This window comes from Myotis lucifugus, unplaced genomic scaffold (assembly GCF_000147115.1).
Source record: "Myotis lucifugus unplaced genomic scaffold, Myoluc2.0 scaffold_198, whole genome shotgun sequence".
Taxonomy (NCBI): domain Eukaryota; kingdom Metazoa; phylum Chordata; class Mammalia; order Chiroptera; family Vespertilionidae; genus Myotis; species Myotis lucifugus.
This window is the reverse complement of record NW_005871246.1, coordinates 603,899-620,498: the sequence shown is the minus strand read 5'-3', so window position 1 is coordinate 620,498 and position 16,600 is coordinate 603,899. Positions and strand designations below refer to the sequence as shown.

Genomic DNA, 16,600 nt, shown 5'->3' with positions numbered 1-16,600 from the left:
TACAGAGCTAAAACAAAGCACCATGTCAGTTGGTCTGATGGTTTTGAAGAGTCTTCACAAACATTTCAGTCCTGGAATTCAAGTGCTTTTTTTATTTGAAAACAGCTGAATAATAATGTTCATCTGCTTTTCACATTTTCCTGTCCAGATATGAGTCACTTCCTGCTTTCAGACCAGATGAGGTTTTGTGTTTTTGTTTTTTGCTTCTTTCCATAAATCCTAATATTATTCAGTTCTGGGACACTTAGGTACACATTGGTGTTCTGTGGCCAACGAAAATGCTGACTAAATTTTTCTGTATTCATTGATTTTATATATCCTATTGTTTAAAAAAGTTGAAGATCTGGATTAGAATGATGTCATTGTGGGTAAGTTTTTTTTAAAATAGTGGTTCTGAAAACATAAAAGCTGTTTATTTGCTGACCGACTGAGGAAGTCATACAGGAACAGTGAGTAGTTTGAGTGCAAATAAGGAGCTGTACAACCTCTGAATGTAGTGTTTTCTTTGTTTTGCCAGAATGGGAACACATACTCTTATTTTTTGGAGTAATTCCTTCCTATAAGGTGCTTATTTTAAATTTAAAACACTCTAAACCCATGGTCGGCAAACTGCGGCTCACGAGCCATATGCCGCTCTTTGGCCCCTTGAGTGTGGCTCTTCCACAACATACCACAAAATACCACGTGTGGGCGCGCACGTACAGTGCGATTGAAACTTCGTGGCCCATGCGCAGAAGTCAGTATTTTATGGAAGAGCCACACTCAAGGGGCAAAAGAGCCGCATGTGGCTCGTGAGCCGCAGTTTGCCGACCACTGCTCTAAACCAAATGGGTTCTATTATCTTCCAAGATGCATATCAACCCTGATGCAGCTTTACAAAATTAGGGAGGTTTACAAGAGAATAACTTAGCAAGTGAAGGGTTGTAATATATCAGTGAACAAGGTAGGTGGGTTCTTGTAATCTGTGAATACAAGAACCCATCTACCTGTTCACTGGTATATTGCGAGCCCCTAGAATAGGACCTAGTACACGGCAGGAACTTCATAAGACATGTTGGTAGAGCAGGGCTTGGCAAATTTTTTTCTGCAAAGATAGAGATAATATTTTTGGCTTTCAGAGGCATACGGTAGTTCTCCTGTTATGGGGTGAAAAGCAGCCATTGATGATATGTAAGCAAACAGTATGGCTATGTGCCAATAAAACCATTTACACAAACAAGCGGAGGGCAGCCTGCGGTTTTTCAGCCCTTGGCTTAGGACAGTGCTGTCCAGTAGAACTCTGTGACGACTGAATGTTCTCTTCTGTGCTGTACGCTATGGTAGCCACCTAGCCACAGGTGGCTATTGACACAATGTGGTCAGTGCAACTGAGGAATTAGACTTTGATTTTATTCAATTGTGATTAATACAAATTTAAAAGGTCATATGTGGTTAGTGGCTACCGTATTGGGTGATTCGGGGTTAGAACCTCCCCCAAAGCATGTTGGACAAAGCAGTTCGTTTTCTCTAGGATGTTAGGGGAAGAAAGAGTTCTGTGACCAAAAAAACTGGGGAATTGTTAATAAAAAGATTTATTTGTTGTGGGACTTCTCAGAGCCTTTAATATGCTGATGTACATGGACAGTCTACGAGGAATTTTGCAGATTTTTCCTCCAAATTTTTTGACCATGAAGGTTTTCAGGGGTGGCTCTGAACATCTCACAGGACTGGTGTTCCTTGAGGAAGACTTTGGGAAACATTGGTGTGGCAGGCCAGGAGCATGGGCATCTGTAGGAATTGTAACAATTACGTTGAGTATTGGACCATTGGGTTGAAAGGTCTGTAGAAATCCTCATAGAACACTGCCATATGTCCTCCAGAAAGAGTAAAAGTAATGGAAGAAGGTGTTCTAATGTATCATTTTATTCTTGAGGATAAAAAAATGCACCCGTGTGTGTGAAAAGGGTGTCATGAAGAGGCTGGTGCCTTTAGAACTCTCTAATGGTGGTTTGTCTTTTTTTGTCATTGTCTGTCTGTGCAGCCAGTCTCTGACAATCCTCAATATTCTTTAGAGGCAGCATTAGGAATCTTCACTGTTTCTCCTATAACTGCTGCCCTTTTCACCTCCAGCCTTGCCCTGTCAAAGAAGGATGAGACAAGAAGATCCAATGAGAGGCTCTGGGCAGCTGTGTCTAAAACAGTAATAGTGGAAAACGTTGAGCATTAGTTTTTCAGAAATTGGAACAGATCATAACTAATCTTCAGTTAAAATTAGTTCATACTTGTGTGCATTCAAATAAACTTATGTTCTCTTTTCAGACACTGTTCTCCTTTTCTATGATTTGTATTTATTTTTTTGCCTGTTTTTCTTGCTTTACTTTTAAATTCACCTTCCATTCCTGAGTGTGACAGCTTTTTGCTTCCTCTTAAGTTTCTCATTCCAGGTGAACACACCGCAGAAGATACTGAGCAGCATTGGGCATTGAAAGCCTTATTTTGAAAATTGCTAAAATATTAAATGCTAAAGTAATATGTATTTCAGGGTTTTATTTCATTTTTATAATTTTGTTTGTTGTTTGTTGTTTTTGTGTGTGTGTTTTTTTTTACTTTTACAGTGAGTGTTGAAAAGATAGACCTGAAGGGATTATCACACAAAAAAAATGAAAGAAATGTTGAATGTTCCTTTGAGGTAAGATGCTAAGTTTTTTTCCCCTTTTCTCCTCTAAGGGATAGGAGGGAACATTTACCATGAATTGATACTTTTATTTATCTAAATAAAAAATAGGCCATTTTGCAAAACACTGCTAGTGCTGTGGGAATTAGAAAGCTGGGACTCGGCCTATGGGTGGGCCATCTCCAGGACTGGGCTTGTTGGGCTTCAGCCTAGGGGGCATCACTCCCTGACCTCAGTGGCCTCCATGAGGGGGAGGGGCTGGAGCTCTGGAACAGCCTGGAGTTAACAGTTCAGTTCTATCCCTGTCAGCCACGGGACTGAGGCCAATGCTGAACTTCTGTGCCCTAATACCTCCATTCAGTAAAGGAGGAAGAGTTTGGGGGAGAATGAAATGAGACAGCCCCTTCAAAGCACTCAGCACAAGACCTGGATATAGTAAAAGCCTGCAAACAAAAGCTCTTCTTCTCTACCCACTAGATGACAAGGGCTTCTTGGTCTATATGGTGAATGCTTTCTACACTGACATGCTCAGCTGCTGGTAGTTGCTTACCTAAGTTGGCTAACGTGGAGAATTGTGAAAATTGAGACATACTGTATATTATGATTAGAGACCCTCCAAGGCCGTGCTAGACACTTCTTACGTTTTGTTGACCCGAACTTAGTTTCTTGGTCCCACTTAGCTATTGAAGAGGCTGGGTAATGAATTTGGGTGGCCATGTCCCTGAGGTTCTGTTACTCGCCCAGCATGTTGTGTGAGGTTCTCCTTTGACCATGTGCCTGAATACTGATTGATAACGAAAATCTGCTTCCTGCATTATTGGAGAATGTTCTCAGGAATAAAAGCTTCTGTGTAGTATTTAGTATGTATACTACGTGCAGTTTACTAGTTTTTCAAAGAGTATAGCTGCCTGAAAATACTTTACTTTTTCCACTAAAAGGATAAAATTTCATTTGTTTTGGGAGGTACTGCATTGTGAGAATCAGTTGTTAAGCTAACGATGTCTTTTCAAAATGTATGGAAAAGACATTAGGTTTTGGAGATTGCTAAAGCTTACGACTAGCACCCAAACTCGGGAGCCAGTAAACCTTGGAATTCCAGCATCATTCAGGCCAGTAGACATCAGGAGCCCAGCAAGTCCCCAGACCCTGGACACGCTGTCTCCTCCCTCCACTTGCTGCCTTTTAATGTTAGTGTTTCCTGAGGGGCTGTTGGCAATTATTATTTGCCTCCATAGGGCCTACTGAGCATAGGGTGGATCTGGGATTGTTGGCCCCACTCACAGGCCATTGGTCATCTGGGCTTTGAGTTGCCCCTGTCTTCAGTCCTGTTACTTGTGGCAGGGAATTGGGCTTGTGCAGCGTGAGATGCAGAAATCCTATACAACACAGCTGCCTGCTGCTACTCACTAAAGAAATGAACTTTGGCAGAATAGACACGTGGCCTCTCACGACCTCTCGGAGGAGGAGGGATTATAAGCAGGAGAAGGAGGCAGTAGCAGCCTGGTGGGGATGGGGACCCATGTCTGAGTCCTCTGAAAGCAAGCTGCACAACTCCACAAGGAGCCTGGAGCACTGGCCTTCAGGCCAGTCACAGCTCTGAGCTTGCTGCACTAGACTAGGAACTATTGCTTGGAGTTGACCCTGATGACTGTCACACAGGGTTAGATGGTTTTACCCCAATGGTCAAGCTGAAGTGTCTGAGAAGCTGACTTTTCCTCATGTGATAACTGGTAAAAGTATTCTTGTGTTTAGGAAAGTGAAAATCCTACCAGTAGTCCAACTAGCTATTCTTTTGAGGTGGGAACTTGTGCCCAAAGGAATTTACAGTCCAGAGTGCATTTGTTGGATGGTATTCAAGGTACAAAGGGAAGATATAATCAACATTTTAAAAAAAATTAATCTTATTTACAAAACACACCATTAATTTGTGCAGCTTAAACTGCGTGCTTGTGTGCTGGTGAGTTGTCCTCTACTCTTTAATAAGCGACTGTTTGTAGGATACAGATACGTATTATTCACGTGTAAGAAAAGTGCAACCACCTTACGGTTCTTTTTCACTGCGGTCACTCTAGCTAGCTGTCATCCGATCCTATATAGCTCTATAGAGAGGGAGAACTGGTGGGCTGCAGGGCGAGAAGACAACAACGTATCTTCAAACTTTTTCCCATTTTAATGACCCCCCCCCAAAAAAAAAAAATTAAGTCCCAATAGAGTTTTTTCTGTTTTACAAATCAAGTTGATTCTAAAATTTATATGGGAAGAACTGTAGAATACTCAAAATGATTTGGAAAAGAAAAAAGTTGGGAGACTCACAGTACCTTGTTTTAAGAGTTACTGTTACACCACAGGAATCCTGACACTGGCGTTGCTGCAAGGGTAGAGGCATTGATCAGAACAGAACAGAGTTCAGAATTAGCCTCAGATGGAAGTGGTCCATTGATTTTTGACAAAGATTCAAAGGCAGTTCAATGAAGAAAGGATTTTTTTCAACAAATGGTTCTGGAACAGATATTCCATACACAAAAAAATGAACCTTGCTCAAATCTCACCTCTTATACAGAAATTAACTTAAATTTTATTACAGACCTAAATGTAGAACCTAAAACTACAAAAATCTGAGAAAAAAGCATAGGAGAAAGCATTGTGACTTAAATGAGGCAAAGGTTTTTTGGGATATAATGTCAAAAATATCCATAAAAGACAAAATAAATATATTAGACTTCATCAAAATTTAAAACTTGCTCTTCAAAAGGCACTGCTAAGAAAATGAAAAGACAAGGAAGGCACAGACTAGGAGAAAATAGTTGCAAATTACATATCTGATAAATAATTTGTATTCAGAATACGTAAAGAACTCTCAAGCTCAATAATAAAACAGTCCAATAAAACATGAGCCAAAGATTTGAACATACACTTCACCAAGGAAGATGTATGGATGGCAAAGAGCATACATGAGCAGATGTTCAGCATCATTAGTAGTTAGGAAAATACCAATTAAAACCACAGCAAGGTAGCCCGGGCAATGTGGCTCAGCAGTTGAATGATTGAGCGTGGACCCAGGAACCAAGAGATCATCGGTTTGATTTCCAATCAGGGCACTTGCCCTAGTTGTGGGCTGATTCCCAATAGGGGGTATGCAGGAAGCAGCTGATCAGTGATGTTTCTCTCTCATCGATGTTTCTATCTCTCTATCCCTCTCCTTTCTTCTCTCTCTAAAAATCAATAAAAAATATTTAAAAAAAACAACGCAGCAAGATACTAGATGAGTATTAGAATGTCTAAAAGTAAAAAGACTGACCATACCAAGTGCTGGCAGGTTTGTGGAAGAACTGGCAGTCTACTACGCTGCAGATGGAAATGTAAAATGGTGTGAGTACTTTGGAAAATAAATTGGCAGTTTTTTAAAAGTTAAACATATTCCTAAAATATGACCCATCAGTTCCATTCCTAAGTACCTATCCAAAGGAAATGAAAGCATATGTTCATACAGAGATTTGTATATGAATATTCATAGCAGCCTTAGTTATAACACCCCACATATCTCTCCACAAGAGAATGGATAAACTATTATATTCAGACAGTGGAGCACTACTCAAAAAGAGTAAACTCTTGATGCACTCAGCAATTGGTATGAAACTCAGTTATGCTGTATGAAAGAAAGCAGACCTCCCCCGCAACCAAAAAAAGAGTCCATTTACATAGCATTCTAGAAAATGCAAGCTACAGTGACAGAAAGCAGGTCACTGGCTTCCTAGGAAGGGGCAGTAGGAAACTTTTGGGGACGAAGGATATGTACATTATATTGATTGGAGTGATGGTTTCATTATGGGTATATACATATGTCAGAGCATCAGATTGTGCCCTTTAAATATATGAAGTTCTGCTCTAGTCAGTTTGCTCATTGGTTAGAGCATCAGCCCGAGAACTGAAGGGTTTTGAGTTTGATTCCAGTCAAAGTCACGTACCTCATTTGCAGGCTCTATCCCAGCCCCTGTTGGAGCACGTGCAAGAGGCAACCAATCAATGTCTCTCTTTCACATCCATGTTTCTCTCTGTCTCTTCCCCTCCTGTCAACTCTTTCTGAAAAATCAATGGAAAAAATATCCTCAGGTGAGGATTAACAAAAATAAAAATAAAATATGATTATTAAAAAATAAAATAAATAAGTGCAGTTCATTGTCAGTTATAAGTTAATAAAACTTAAAAAAATAGATGCCTAAGATTAAACCTTTTCTTTTGTCCACAGAACACTAACTAATGAAGATTAAATAGTCCTTTACATAGGTTATCCTTTGTATATGGAAATAAATAGCTATTATACTGTGATCAGAACAATTAAAAAAAAACCTTATTAAGAGTGTCTGCCATACCTCAATGGGATTCAACAGTCTGTTGCTAATAGTATAGAAAGACTCAATGAAATATTTTTTTCCTGAAAGCCTTCACTTATTCAGGGAGAAATCAATGATTCTCTGCCCCACCAATTTTCTCAGCCTTGTTTATCTCTAGTTTTGATTTTTATGTATCATTGTTTTCCAGGATACAAATTAAAGATTACTTTTTTATAGGAAGACATAATCCCGGATCAAGATGGTTTCAAGATACACAAATCTACTACAAACAGGAGTTTGAGTTTCCTCTTCTTTTCCATGTAGATGGATGGTTTTGTTTTTGCTGAAATTGTAATTGCTGGTTACGAGGAAACCAAGTCAGTATACAGGAAGCAAGTGAGAATAAAATTAGTATTTAACTTTGTACATGTGAAATGCCCAAATTTTACCAGCTTTTTCAAATTCATTTTGAGGAATTGGAATAACTAAAACTAAAAAAAGTTTTTTTAGTTATTACACATGAAGGAAAGGGAGGAAAAAACATCAAAAGACTACACAAACCCTTGAAACACCTATTAGATTGTAGAGCTTTATTGACTTAAAAAGAACTATAGAGCCCTGGCCCGTGTGGCTCAGTTGGTTGGGTGTCATCCTGTGCACCAGGAGGTCGCCAGTTTGATTCTGGTCAAGGGCACATGCCCAGGATTCTGGTTCAATTCCCCAGTAGGGGGCATGCAGGAGGCAACAGATTGATGTTGCACCCTCACATAGATTATTCTCTCTCTCCCTCTCCCTTCCTCTCTAAAATCAATACACTATTCTTTTTTTAAAAACTATAGAATACTTTGAATAAAAAGAAAACATTTTTATGCCATTCTTCCTTAAGAGCCTAGACATTATTTTATTGCTGTATCTTTTCTTTAAAATTTAATTATTTAAAAATAACCCAAGAATATTTTTTCCATTGATTTTTAGAGGGAGTGGAAGGGAGGAGGGAGAAACATCCATGTGAGAGAGACATATCGATTGGTTGCCTCCTGAACTCCAACTGGGGCCAGGGATCCAACCTGCAATAAGGAATCGAACCCACAACCCTCTGGTGTATGAGCCCATGCTCTAACCACTGAACACACCGGTCAGGGCGAAAATTTAATTTGTCATCTCAAAACAGTCTTAACTGCTCTGAATATTTTATCACTGTTAGCAAAGGATGAATCTTGTCAACTCTTTTTTTTTATTTAGTTTTTGTTTTTATCATATACTGGAGGCCCGGTGTATGAAAATTTGTGCACTGGGGGGGTGGGGGGCGCATTCCTCAGCCCGGCTTGCCCCCTCTCACAGTCCAGGAGCCCTCAGGGGATGTCCTACTGACGGCTTAGTCTGGCCTCCCTCTGTGGGAGGTGACCGGATGGAAGGGCGCTGCCCCCATCACCCCGCTGCTGCTGCCACTGCCGGCCGCTGCGGTGGCTGGCCCTCGCTTCTTAGTGCTGTCCCTACCCCGCACCCACTGGTGGGTGGGGGACGATCTGGGGCCAGGCTGACTGGAGGAGGGGCTGTGGGAGGTTGAGGCACAGCAGGTCGCACCCCATCCAGCCTCTGCGAAGGCATGGCGCCAGTACTGGGTCCACCGCTGCCTCTGCGGCTGCCTCTGCGGAAGGGACAGCACTGGGACCCAGACCACACAGCCCCCTCTCCCGCTGCCTCTGCGGAAGGGGCCCCGTCATTGGACCGGCCTGTGCTGCGGCCTCTCCCCCGCCGCCTCTGCAAAAGGGGTGGTGGCGACGGCACCACCGCCTCCGTTCCTGCTCCCGCTGCAGCGGCGGTGCCTCTTCCGTGCTGCTGGCCCTCGGCCCTCGCAGCCGCTGTGGCTTTGTCCAGATGGACATCCAGAAGACATCTGGTCTAATTAGCATATTACCCTTTTATTAGTAAGATACTAGTACACATGCACATATATGTGCAGAGTTTAGATTCCAGTAATCCCTCATACATTGCCAGGAGTTGCAGGGAACTGTTTCTTATGTCTCAGTGGTTGAATGGTAATTAGTGTGACTATGAAGGTTGTTGACTGGAGCCATATGGTAGTACTTTTCCATTCCTACATTGTGTTTTCCCTGGACTTAAGTGTCTCTTTTTGCTTGTTATTTTGCTCAGGGACTTCACCCCTAAGGTTTTCCCTGGGTGTCTGAAATTCCCCTCGTTAAGAAGTGTCCAGTATCCCAGTTTCATCTTTGGAGCTGTGGTTATGCTCTGCCTGGACTCCAGGTCTTCGGCCCTGTACACAGCTCTCATCATAATCCCCCTTCATCATTACCTAGGGGCTCCTTCCTCCCCCCAGCTCTGGTCCCCTGCTCTTGGGTCTTAGGTCATCTTTTGTCTTAAGTTAGTATTCATTTAGTAGTTACTCTTCTTGCTTCTTAGAAAGGGTACTTGGGAGACTTTTCATGTCTCTTTGGAAGTGCCTCTGTCTGTTCACTCTGACATTGAGAAGACCATTTTAAGTTGAATATTTTTCCTCAGGACTTTGAAAGCACTGCTTATTGACTATCTTGCGGTGTTGCTGTTGGGAATCAGGACTCTGTTGTGGTTCCTTGATCCTGCACGATGACCTGTTTTACAGTCTCCAGCAGTTTTCAGGATTTTCTTAGTCCAAGTATTTGTACATTTTTCTCAGAGACTTGTTTGGGTGTAGGTCTGTGGTCATCATATACTGAGGTTAGTGTTCCCTTCAGTCTAAAAACATCCATCCATTTGGGGACCTGTTCTTGAATCATTCCTTTTGATTTCCTTTTGTTCCATTTTTCTCTGTGTTCTTGTTTGGAGTTACTGTTATCTGCATGTTGGGCCTCAAGACTGGTCCTTTGGTTCCATCCCCCTCTATTTTCTTTCCCATTTATTTATTTGTTTGTTTTACCTACTTTATGGAAGATTATATTACCTTCCATGTTTTCAATTGAATTTTTCACTTTTGCTATTCTATTTTTAATTTCAAAGAACACTTTTTCTGTGACTTTTTTTTCATAGCATTTTGTCCTTGGCTATGCTTTCTCCTCTTAGTTCACTGAGAATATTAATGATAGGTTTAACTTTTTATAAGTTTTCTTCTCCATGCATGGTCTGTGCTTTCTCCAGGCTGCCTCTTTCCATGTGACTGCTTTGCTCATCTTTGTGGTTGCTTTGGGACTTCTCAGAGGGTTGGCAATAGGTGTGGCACTGGGCCTCCCGCCTACCTTATGGATGTGACATGAGTAGTGGGCAGGGGCCTCTGGCTTGGTGAATTCCTGTGTAGGGCAAAGAAAATGTCACTCCACATGCTCCGGAGTGTGATGCCATGTGGAAAAACACTACTTTTGCGAACTGAGGTGAAAAGTGACTCACCATTAGACTCTTGAGTGTGAAGAAATCCTAAGTATGTATCTATTTTGTGCATATTTTGCTTTTTGTGTATGCTTAAGAAAAGATTTAAACTAGAAACAGGTTGTTATCATAGTGTAAGAGTTATAAGGAAAAAATTTTCCACATCTTTTACTTTGAAAAAAACAACATGTCAACAGTGCTTTGAGTAAAACATCTAATGACTAGACAGTTTTCACCTTTAATCATAGATGTTACTTGTGTTTTATGTGGGTAGCAGCTTCCTCCAACACCACTACCAAATTTCATTTTAATGTTGTCATAAGATTTGTTTATTTATTTTAAAATATATATATATTTTTATTGATTTTAGAGGGAGAGGAAGGGAGAGAGAAATAGAAACATCGATGAGAGAGAGACATCGATTGGTTGCCTCCCACACACCCCTTACTGGGGATTGAGCCTGAAACCCAGGCATGTGCCCTGACGGGGAATTGAACCAGTGAACTCTTGGTTCATTGGTCGACACTCAACCATTGAGCAACACTGGCCAGGCATATTTGATTATTTTAGACACAAAGGATATTTTCATTTTAGTGTAGGCAAGTTTTAGATGGAAGGGCAGTTTTGTTCAAAGAATATAGTGCTCGCCTTGCTGGTGAATTTCTGTAGGTGTTGGGAATCTACACTAATAAAAGACAAAGATGCTAATTGACCATACCTTCGCTATGCCCAAGCCACGCCCACCAGCCAATCAGAGCGACTATATGCAAATTAACCCAACCAAGATGGCTGACGGCAGCCATGGAGCTGGAGCAAGCAGGAGGCTTGGTTGCCCTGGCGATGGAGGAAGCCAAGCTTCCCGCCTGCCCTTGCCGGCTGTGGCCTCTGCAAAAGGCAACAAAGTTTCAATTATAGAAGCTAAATAAATCCCAGATACCTGCTTCCAGCCAGCCTCCACTGAGAGCTTGGGAGGCTGGCAGCTGTGGCCAGCCTGCAAACAGCCATCAGCCCCTCACCCAGGATGGCCACACCCTCATGGGGTAAGGGTCCTCACTGGGGGGCTTGGCCAGCCTGCAAACAGCCATCAGCCCCTCACCCAGGCTGGCCAGACACCCCAGTGGGGACCCCTGCCCTGAAGGGGTTGTGGCCAGCCTGCAAACAGCCATCAGCCCCTCACCCAGTGGGGACCCCAACCCTGAAGGGGCTGTGGCCAGCCTGCAAACAGCCATCAGCCCCTCCCCCAGGCTGGCCAGACAACCCAGGGGGAACCCCTACCCTGAAGGGGCTGTGGCCAGCCTGCAAATAGCCATCAGCCCCTCACCCAGGCTGGCCACACCCTCAAGGGGTAAGGGTCCCTGCTGGGGGGCTTGACCAGCCTGCAAACAGCCCTCAGCCCCTCACCCAGGCTGGCCAGGCACCCCATTGGGACCCCCCATACTGAAGGGGTTGTGGCCAACTTGAAAACAGCCCTCAGCCCCTCATCCAGGCTGGCCACGCCCCCCCAGCGGGGACCCTCACCCCATGGGGGCGTGGCTGGCCTGCAAACCACCACAGGCCCCTCGCCCAGGCCGCCCCACACCCCAAGGGAACCCCCACCCTGATCCGGGACACCCTTCAGGGCAAACCAGCCGCCCCCATCCGTGCACCAGGCCTCTATCTACACTAATAAAAGAGAAACATGGTAATTAGCGTACGACCGCTACCCTTTTCATTGGCTAATCAGGGCGATATGCAAATTAACTGCCAACTAAGATGGCGGTTAACCGCCAACAAAGATGGCGGTTAATTTGCATATGTAGGCACAATGCAGGGAGGCGAAAGGGAAAGCACGGAAGAAGCCCCCTGCCACTGACAGTGATCGGAAACCCAGGGGGGAGCTAAGAGCCAGGGGGCAGGGCAAAGGCGGCCATTGGGTAACATGCTAATTAGACTGGGAGACCTTCCAGGAGACCTTCCGGACGTTCTTTTGGACAAAGCCATGGTGGTGGGGCCGAGGTAGAGGCGGTTAGAGGCCAAGAGGGGAGGGCAGTTGTGGGTGATCAGGCTGGTGGGGGGCGGGGCCATTGGGGGTAAGCAGACCAGCAGGGGGGCCAGTTGGGGGCAAGCAGGCCATCAGTGGGGGTCAGTTGGAGGTGATCAGGACAGTGGGGCGGGGGCAGTTTGGAGTGAGCAGGCCAGCAGGGGGGCAGTTGGGGGCGAGCAGGCCCAGTGGGGAGGGAGGGAAGGTGAGGGTGAGCAGGCCAGCAGGGGGGGCAGTTGGGGGTGATCAGGCTGGCAGGGGGGCATTTGGGGGCAAGCAGGCTGGCAGCAGGGGGCACTTGGGGGTGAGTAGGCTGGCAGGCAGAGTGGTTAGGGGCAATCAGGCAGGCAGGCAGGTGAGTGGTTAGAAGCCAGCAGTCCCAGATTGAGAGAGGGATGTCTGACTGCCGGTTTAGGCCCAATCCCTGTAAACCGGCAGTAGGACATCCTTCAAGGGGTCCCAGATTGGAGAGGGTGCAGGCTGGGCTGAGGAACACCCCCTCCTCCGTGCACGAATTTCGTGCACCAGGCCACTAGTCCATATATATAAAGAGCCAGGGGCCATCACATCCGAAACGACCCAACAGGCTGCATGGGGTGACCAGGCCAGCAGGGGGGTTAGTGAGGGACGACCAAACGACTGAGCAGCCGGCTGTGTGGGGTGACCAGGCCGGCAGGGGGTTAGTGAGGGATGGCCAAATGACTGAACAGCAGGCTGTGTGGGGCGACCAGGCCGGCAGGGATCGCAGTTGGCGGCAACCAGGCTGGCACGGGGGGGCAGTGAGGGGTGCCAGGCTGGCAGAGGGGGGCAGTGAGAGGCGACCAGGCCAGCATGGGGGGACATTGGGGCAACCAGGCTGGCAGGGGGGGATGTTGGGGGTGACCAGGTCGGCGGGAGAGGGGTCGTTGGGAGTGACCAGACCAGCGGGGGAGGGGGGGGGGCAGTTGGAGATGACCAGGTTGGCAGGAGGGGTAGTTAGGGTGATCAGGCTGGCAGGGGGGCCAGTTAGGGGCGAGCAGGCAGGCGGGCAGGCAGGCAGGTGAGCAGTTAGGAGCCAGCGGTCCTGGATTGTGAGAGGGATGTCCCCTGAGGGGTCCCAGATTGGAGAGGGTGCAGGCTGGGCTGAGAGGACCCCCTCCCATGCATGAATTTCGTGTACCGGGCCTCTAGTTCAAAGATAAAGAAGATGGTCCTTTTCCTCAGTTAGCTTGTATTTAATGGGAACTTGATGAAACAGATGCACGCCTTGGTAATTTTTGTGTGGTGTGACACTGCTGAAATAAAAAGGGACTTATGTGAATTTCAGCAGGCAAGAAGGGAGATGACAGTCCTTCCAGGCCAAAGGAGCCCCTCAGCATACATGATGAGAGCTGGTGGGGGGAGCAGAAGGAATTTTTGATATTTCTGAGCTCTGTTTGCTCTAAATTAGTATAAATATAATACTTTATTTTGGGTAATAAAATACATTTGGGGCCCTGCCTGGTGTGGCTCAGTTGATTGGGTGTCATCCCGTGCACTGAAAGATAGCCAGTTCAATTCTCAGTCAGGCACATGACCAGGTTGTGGGCTTGATATTCCCGGCAGGGGGTGTGCAGGAGGCAACGCATTGATGTTTTGCTCTTCCATCAATGTGTCTCTCTCCCTCTCCCTTCCTCTCTCTCTAAAAATCAATAAAAATATTTTTTAAGTAATAAAAAATATATATTTGATTATTTTATTTCCTGACTTGAAATCCTCCGGCAGCTTCTGGATTTTAGGGAAAAGTTTCTATTTCATGGTTTAACCCTTCTTGTTCTGGCCCCTTCCTCCCTCTCATCTCATTCTGTCCCTTTGTCTGTCCCATTCCTTTAGCAGACTTCTTACTTTCCCATTCCAGTTCAGCTCATGCTTTTCTCATGCAGAAAAGCCCTCTCATGATATCTATAGGTGCCATTTTGCCTCCCCTCATGTTTACCTAGCGCTGTAGGTGGAAACATTGTGAGACATGCTGAGAGAAAACAAACAAACGAAAGATACCCAGCCCTCTCCTCCAGGAGCTTATAGTCCATTTGGTGAGACTGACACTCATGAAGTAATGAAATAAAATTGCCCATTGTCATACCTGCAGGCAAGGAAAAACACACATATGTATAGTCAGGTCTTTGGCATACCAGGCATTGTAGAACTTTTTCCAGAAAGCCTTTCTGAGGTTTCCTCCCCGAATTCTTCCTACACTCCCCCACCATGGAAGATTTTTCTCTGCTGTTCAGTACTGATGCCCTGGCCTGCTGTCATGGATTTACTCCTCCGGGGCCCCCAGTTCTGTGAGATTCCTGAGGGCAGGGGTGCATACAAGCACTTACTGTGTGGACGCATGGGTTGATTTCTGGTAACTTCTTTGACTTGCATCCAGAGTCATGTACACTGACCTGAGAAGAGGAGGTCCACTTGAAGCTGATGTTTACTGGCATCAAGTCGTAATTATCAGTGACTTCCTAGAACTTTAAGGAGCAAACCTTAGACTCCATGCTTGAGTAATTTGGTGATATTTGAGCAATTGCACAAAACACAAAGTTAATCTTTGGGCCTGGGTGAATGCTCTTTCTCCAAGTCAAGGGATGTGTAAATGCTCCAGTTCACAAGGTGCACAATACACTAGGGTCTGTTGTGTTCCCAGCACCTGCGCCAGCAAGGATGCCTGGACAAACCTGCTGTGAATTGCGTATGTGGTGTCTGTTTTTAAGGTTTGTTCGTTTGTTTGTTTTTAAGGTCTTGTGGTCTGACTCTTCAGTAACATCAGTAACCAAATCTTCCTCTGAAGTGACTGAATTTATTTCAAAGGTAAGGTGATTAAGGGCTCATCTAACAATGAGAAGGCTCCTATTCCCCTGTGGTTGGTTGTACTGCAGAGTGATTTCGGTGGACAGCTTCCTTCAGCTAGCATAGTGAGTGCAGTGCCTGGAAGTCGTGCCTGTCCAGAGGCAGTCCAAGGGCTGTGTCTGACAGGGTGCACGGCAATAAACACATGGTCCTCGGTGCCACAATCTATACTCCTTCCAGTTGTTGAGAATGAGTTGAGGCAAACAATGCAACTACACAAATGACCAAGAGTGTTGGTTTGGTTGCTCTTCGTGGAGGCTGAGGGAGAGGCATGCACAGGTTGCTCAGTGGTCAGAGGCTTTGTCTAGTCCCACCTTTACCTGTTTTACACATTGGGTTTTCCTGTTTATTTTAAAATTGTTGCAACAAATATCACTTGAACAAAAGGTTCCACTACTAAATAAACACCTCTTTACATGTGTACATGCATACCTACCTACCTACATACCCTACTTGTATTTGAAGTGTCTCCAAAGTCTGATATTTTCATTATAAAATCAAGGATATAATCCTATAGGAGGAAATCCCGTTAGTGGATCCTACTTTAAAAGCTTGGACAGGAGGCTGTTTGATTCTTGCCTGTCCTTTTGGCCAGTTAGGCACAGAGAAACACCACAGTGCCATGCTCTCTAGCATTACTGATTCTCCCTGGAGTTCACTTTCCCTCTATAACATTCAGAACACTGCATGGCCTCTCCTTTGTGCCTAGCTCTCATTTGTTTAAAAAAAAAAAAAGAAAAGCAAAACAAAACAGTTTCTCTGGATTCCCCGATGCTGGTGGGAACTGTGACTGCTTGCATTGGTCTTTTGTCTGGGTGTTTACAGTGGCTCATATTCTTGGATATATGGTTTGCTGTCTTTCATTAATTTTGGAAAATTCTTGTCCATTATCTCTTCAGATATTTCTTCTGCCCGCTCACTTGCACTTCTCCTGGACTTCGTTACATGTACTTGGACCTTTGATGTTGCTCTTGTTTTTCTTAGTCTCTGCACTGTTTCAGTTTGGGTAATTTCTATTGCCCTCTGTCTTCTAGTTTATTGACATTACTCCTCAGCTCTGCCCAGGCTGCTAATGAACCTGTTGAATCTTCATTTCTGATACCATAGTTTACTTGTTTTTGTTTTATTTATTTCTATTTTGTCTTTTGCTTTTTTTCCCCTAGCCTTTCCATTTGACATGTCTTTTAATCAACTTTCCATCTCTCTGCTGAAATTTCCCAGTTATTAATGTTTTTTTAAATATTTTTATTGATTTTGGAAAGGAAAGAGAGGGAGAGAGGCAGAAATATCAATGATGAGAGAGAACCATTGATTGGCTGCCTCCTGCATGCCCCACAACGGGGATCGAGCCTGCAACCCGGTCATGTGCCCTTGATTGTG

General features: G+C 44.7%; 1 protein-coding gene and 1 long non-coding RNA gene across 10 annotated transcripts in view; one reads left to right on the top strand and one right to left on the bottom strand.

The window, feature by feature from the left end:
• Window positions 1–16,600, top strand: part of ZCCHC14 (zinc finger CCHC-type containing 14) — a 67,341-nt gene that overhangs the window by 36,548 nt on the left and 14,193 nt on the right. For 6 of the 7 annotated variants that reach the window (XM_014463109.2, XM_023761044.1, XM_023761045.1 and 3 more), the window contains exons 3-4: window positions 2,595–2,668; window positions 15,110–15,181. In XM_014463109.2, coding sequence (XP_014318595.1) covers window positions 2,595–2,668; window positions 15,110–15,181 — 146 coding nt within the window. The remainder of the gene's footprint in view (window positions 1–2,594; window positions 2,669–15,109; window positions 15,182–16,600) is intronic. The other variant, XM_014463110.2, reaches the window with a different exon arrangement.
• Window positions 1,198–6,608, bottom strand: LOC111827665. 3 transcript variants are annotated; one of them, XR_002831311.1, is made up of 3 exons: window positions 4,972–6,608; window positions 4,694–4,776; window positions 1,198–2,171 (listed from the first exon to the last, which is right to left on the bottom strand). It is a non-coding gene; the product is annotated as an uncharacterized LOC111827665 (long non-coding RNA). The 3 variants fall into 3 exon arrangements; XR_002831312.1 differs by lacking the exon at window positions 4,694–4,776; XR_002831310.1 differs by lacking the exon at window positions 4,972–6,608 and having other exon boundaries at window positions 4,694–4,957.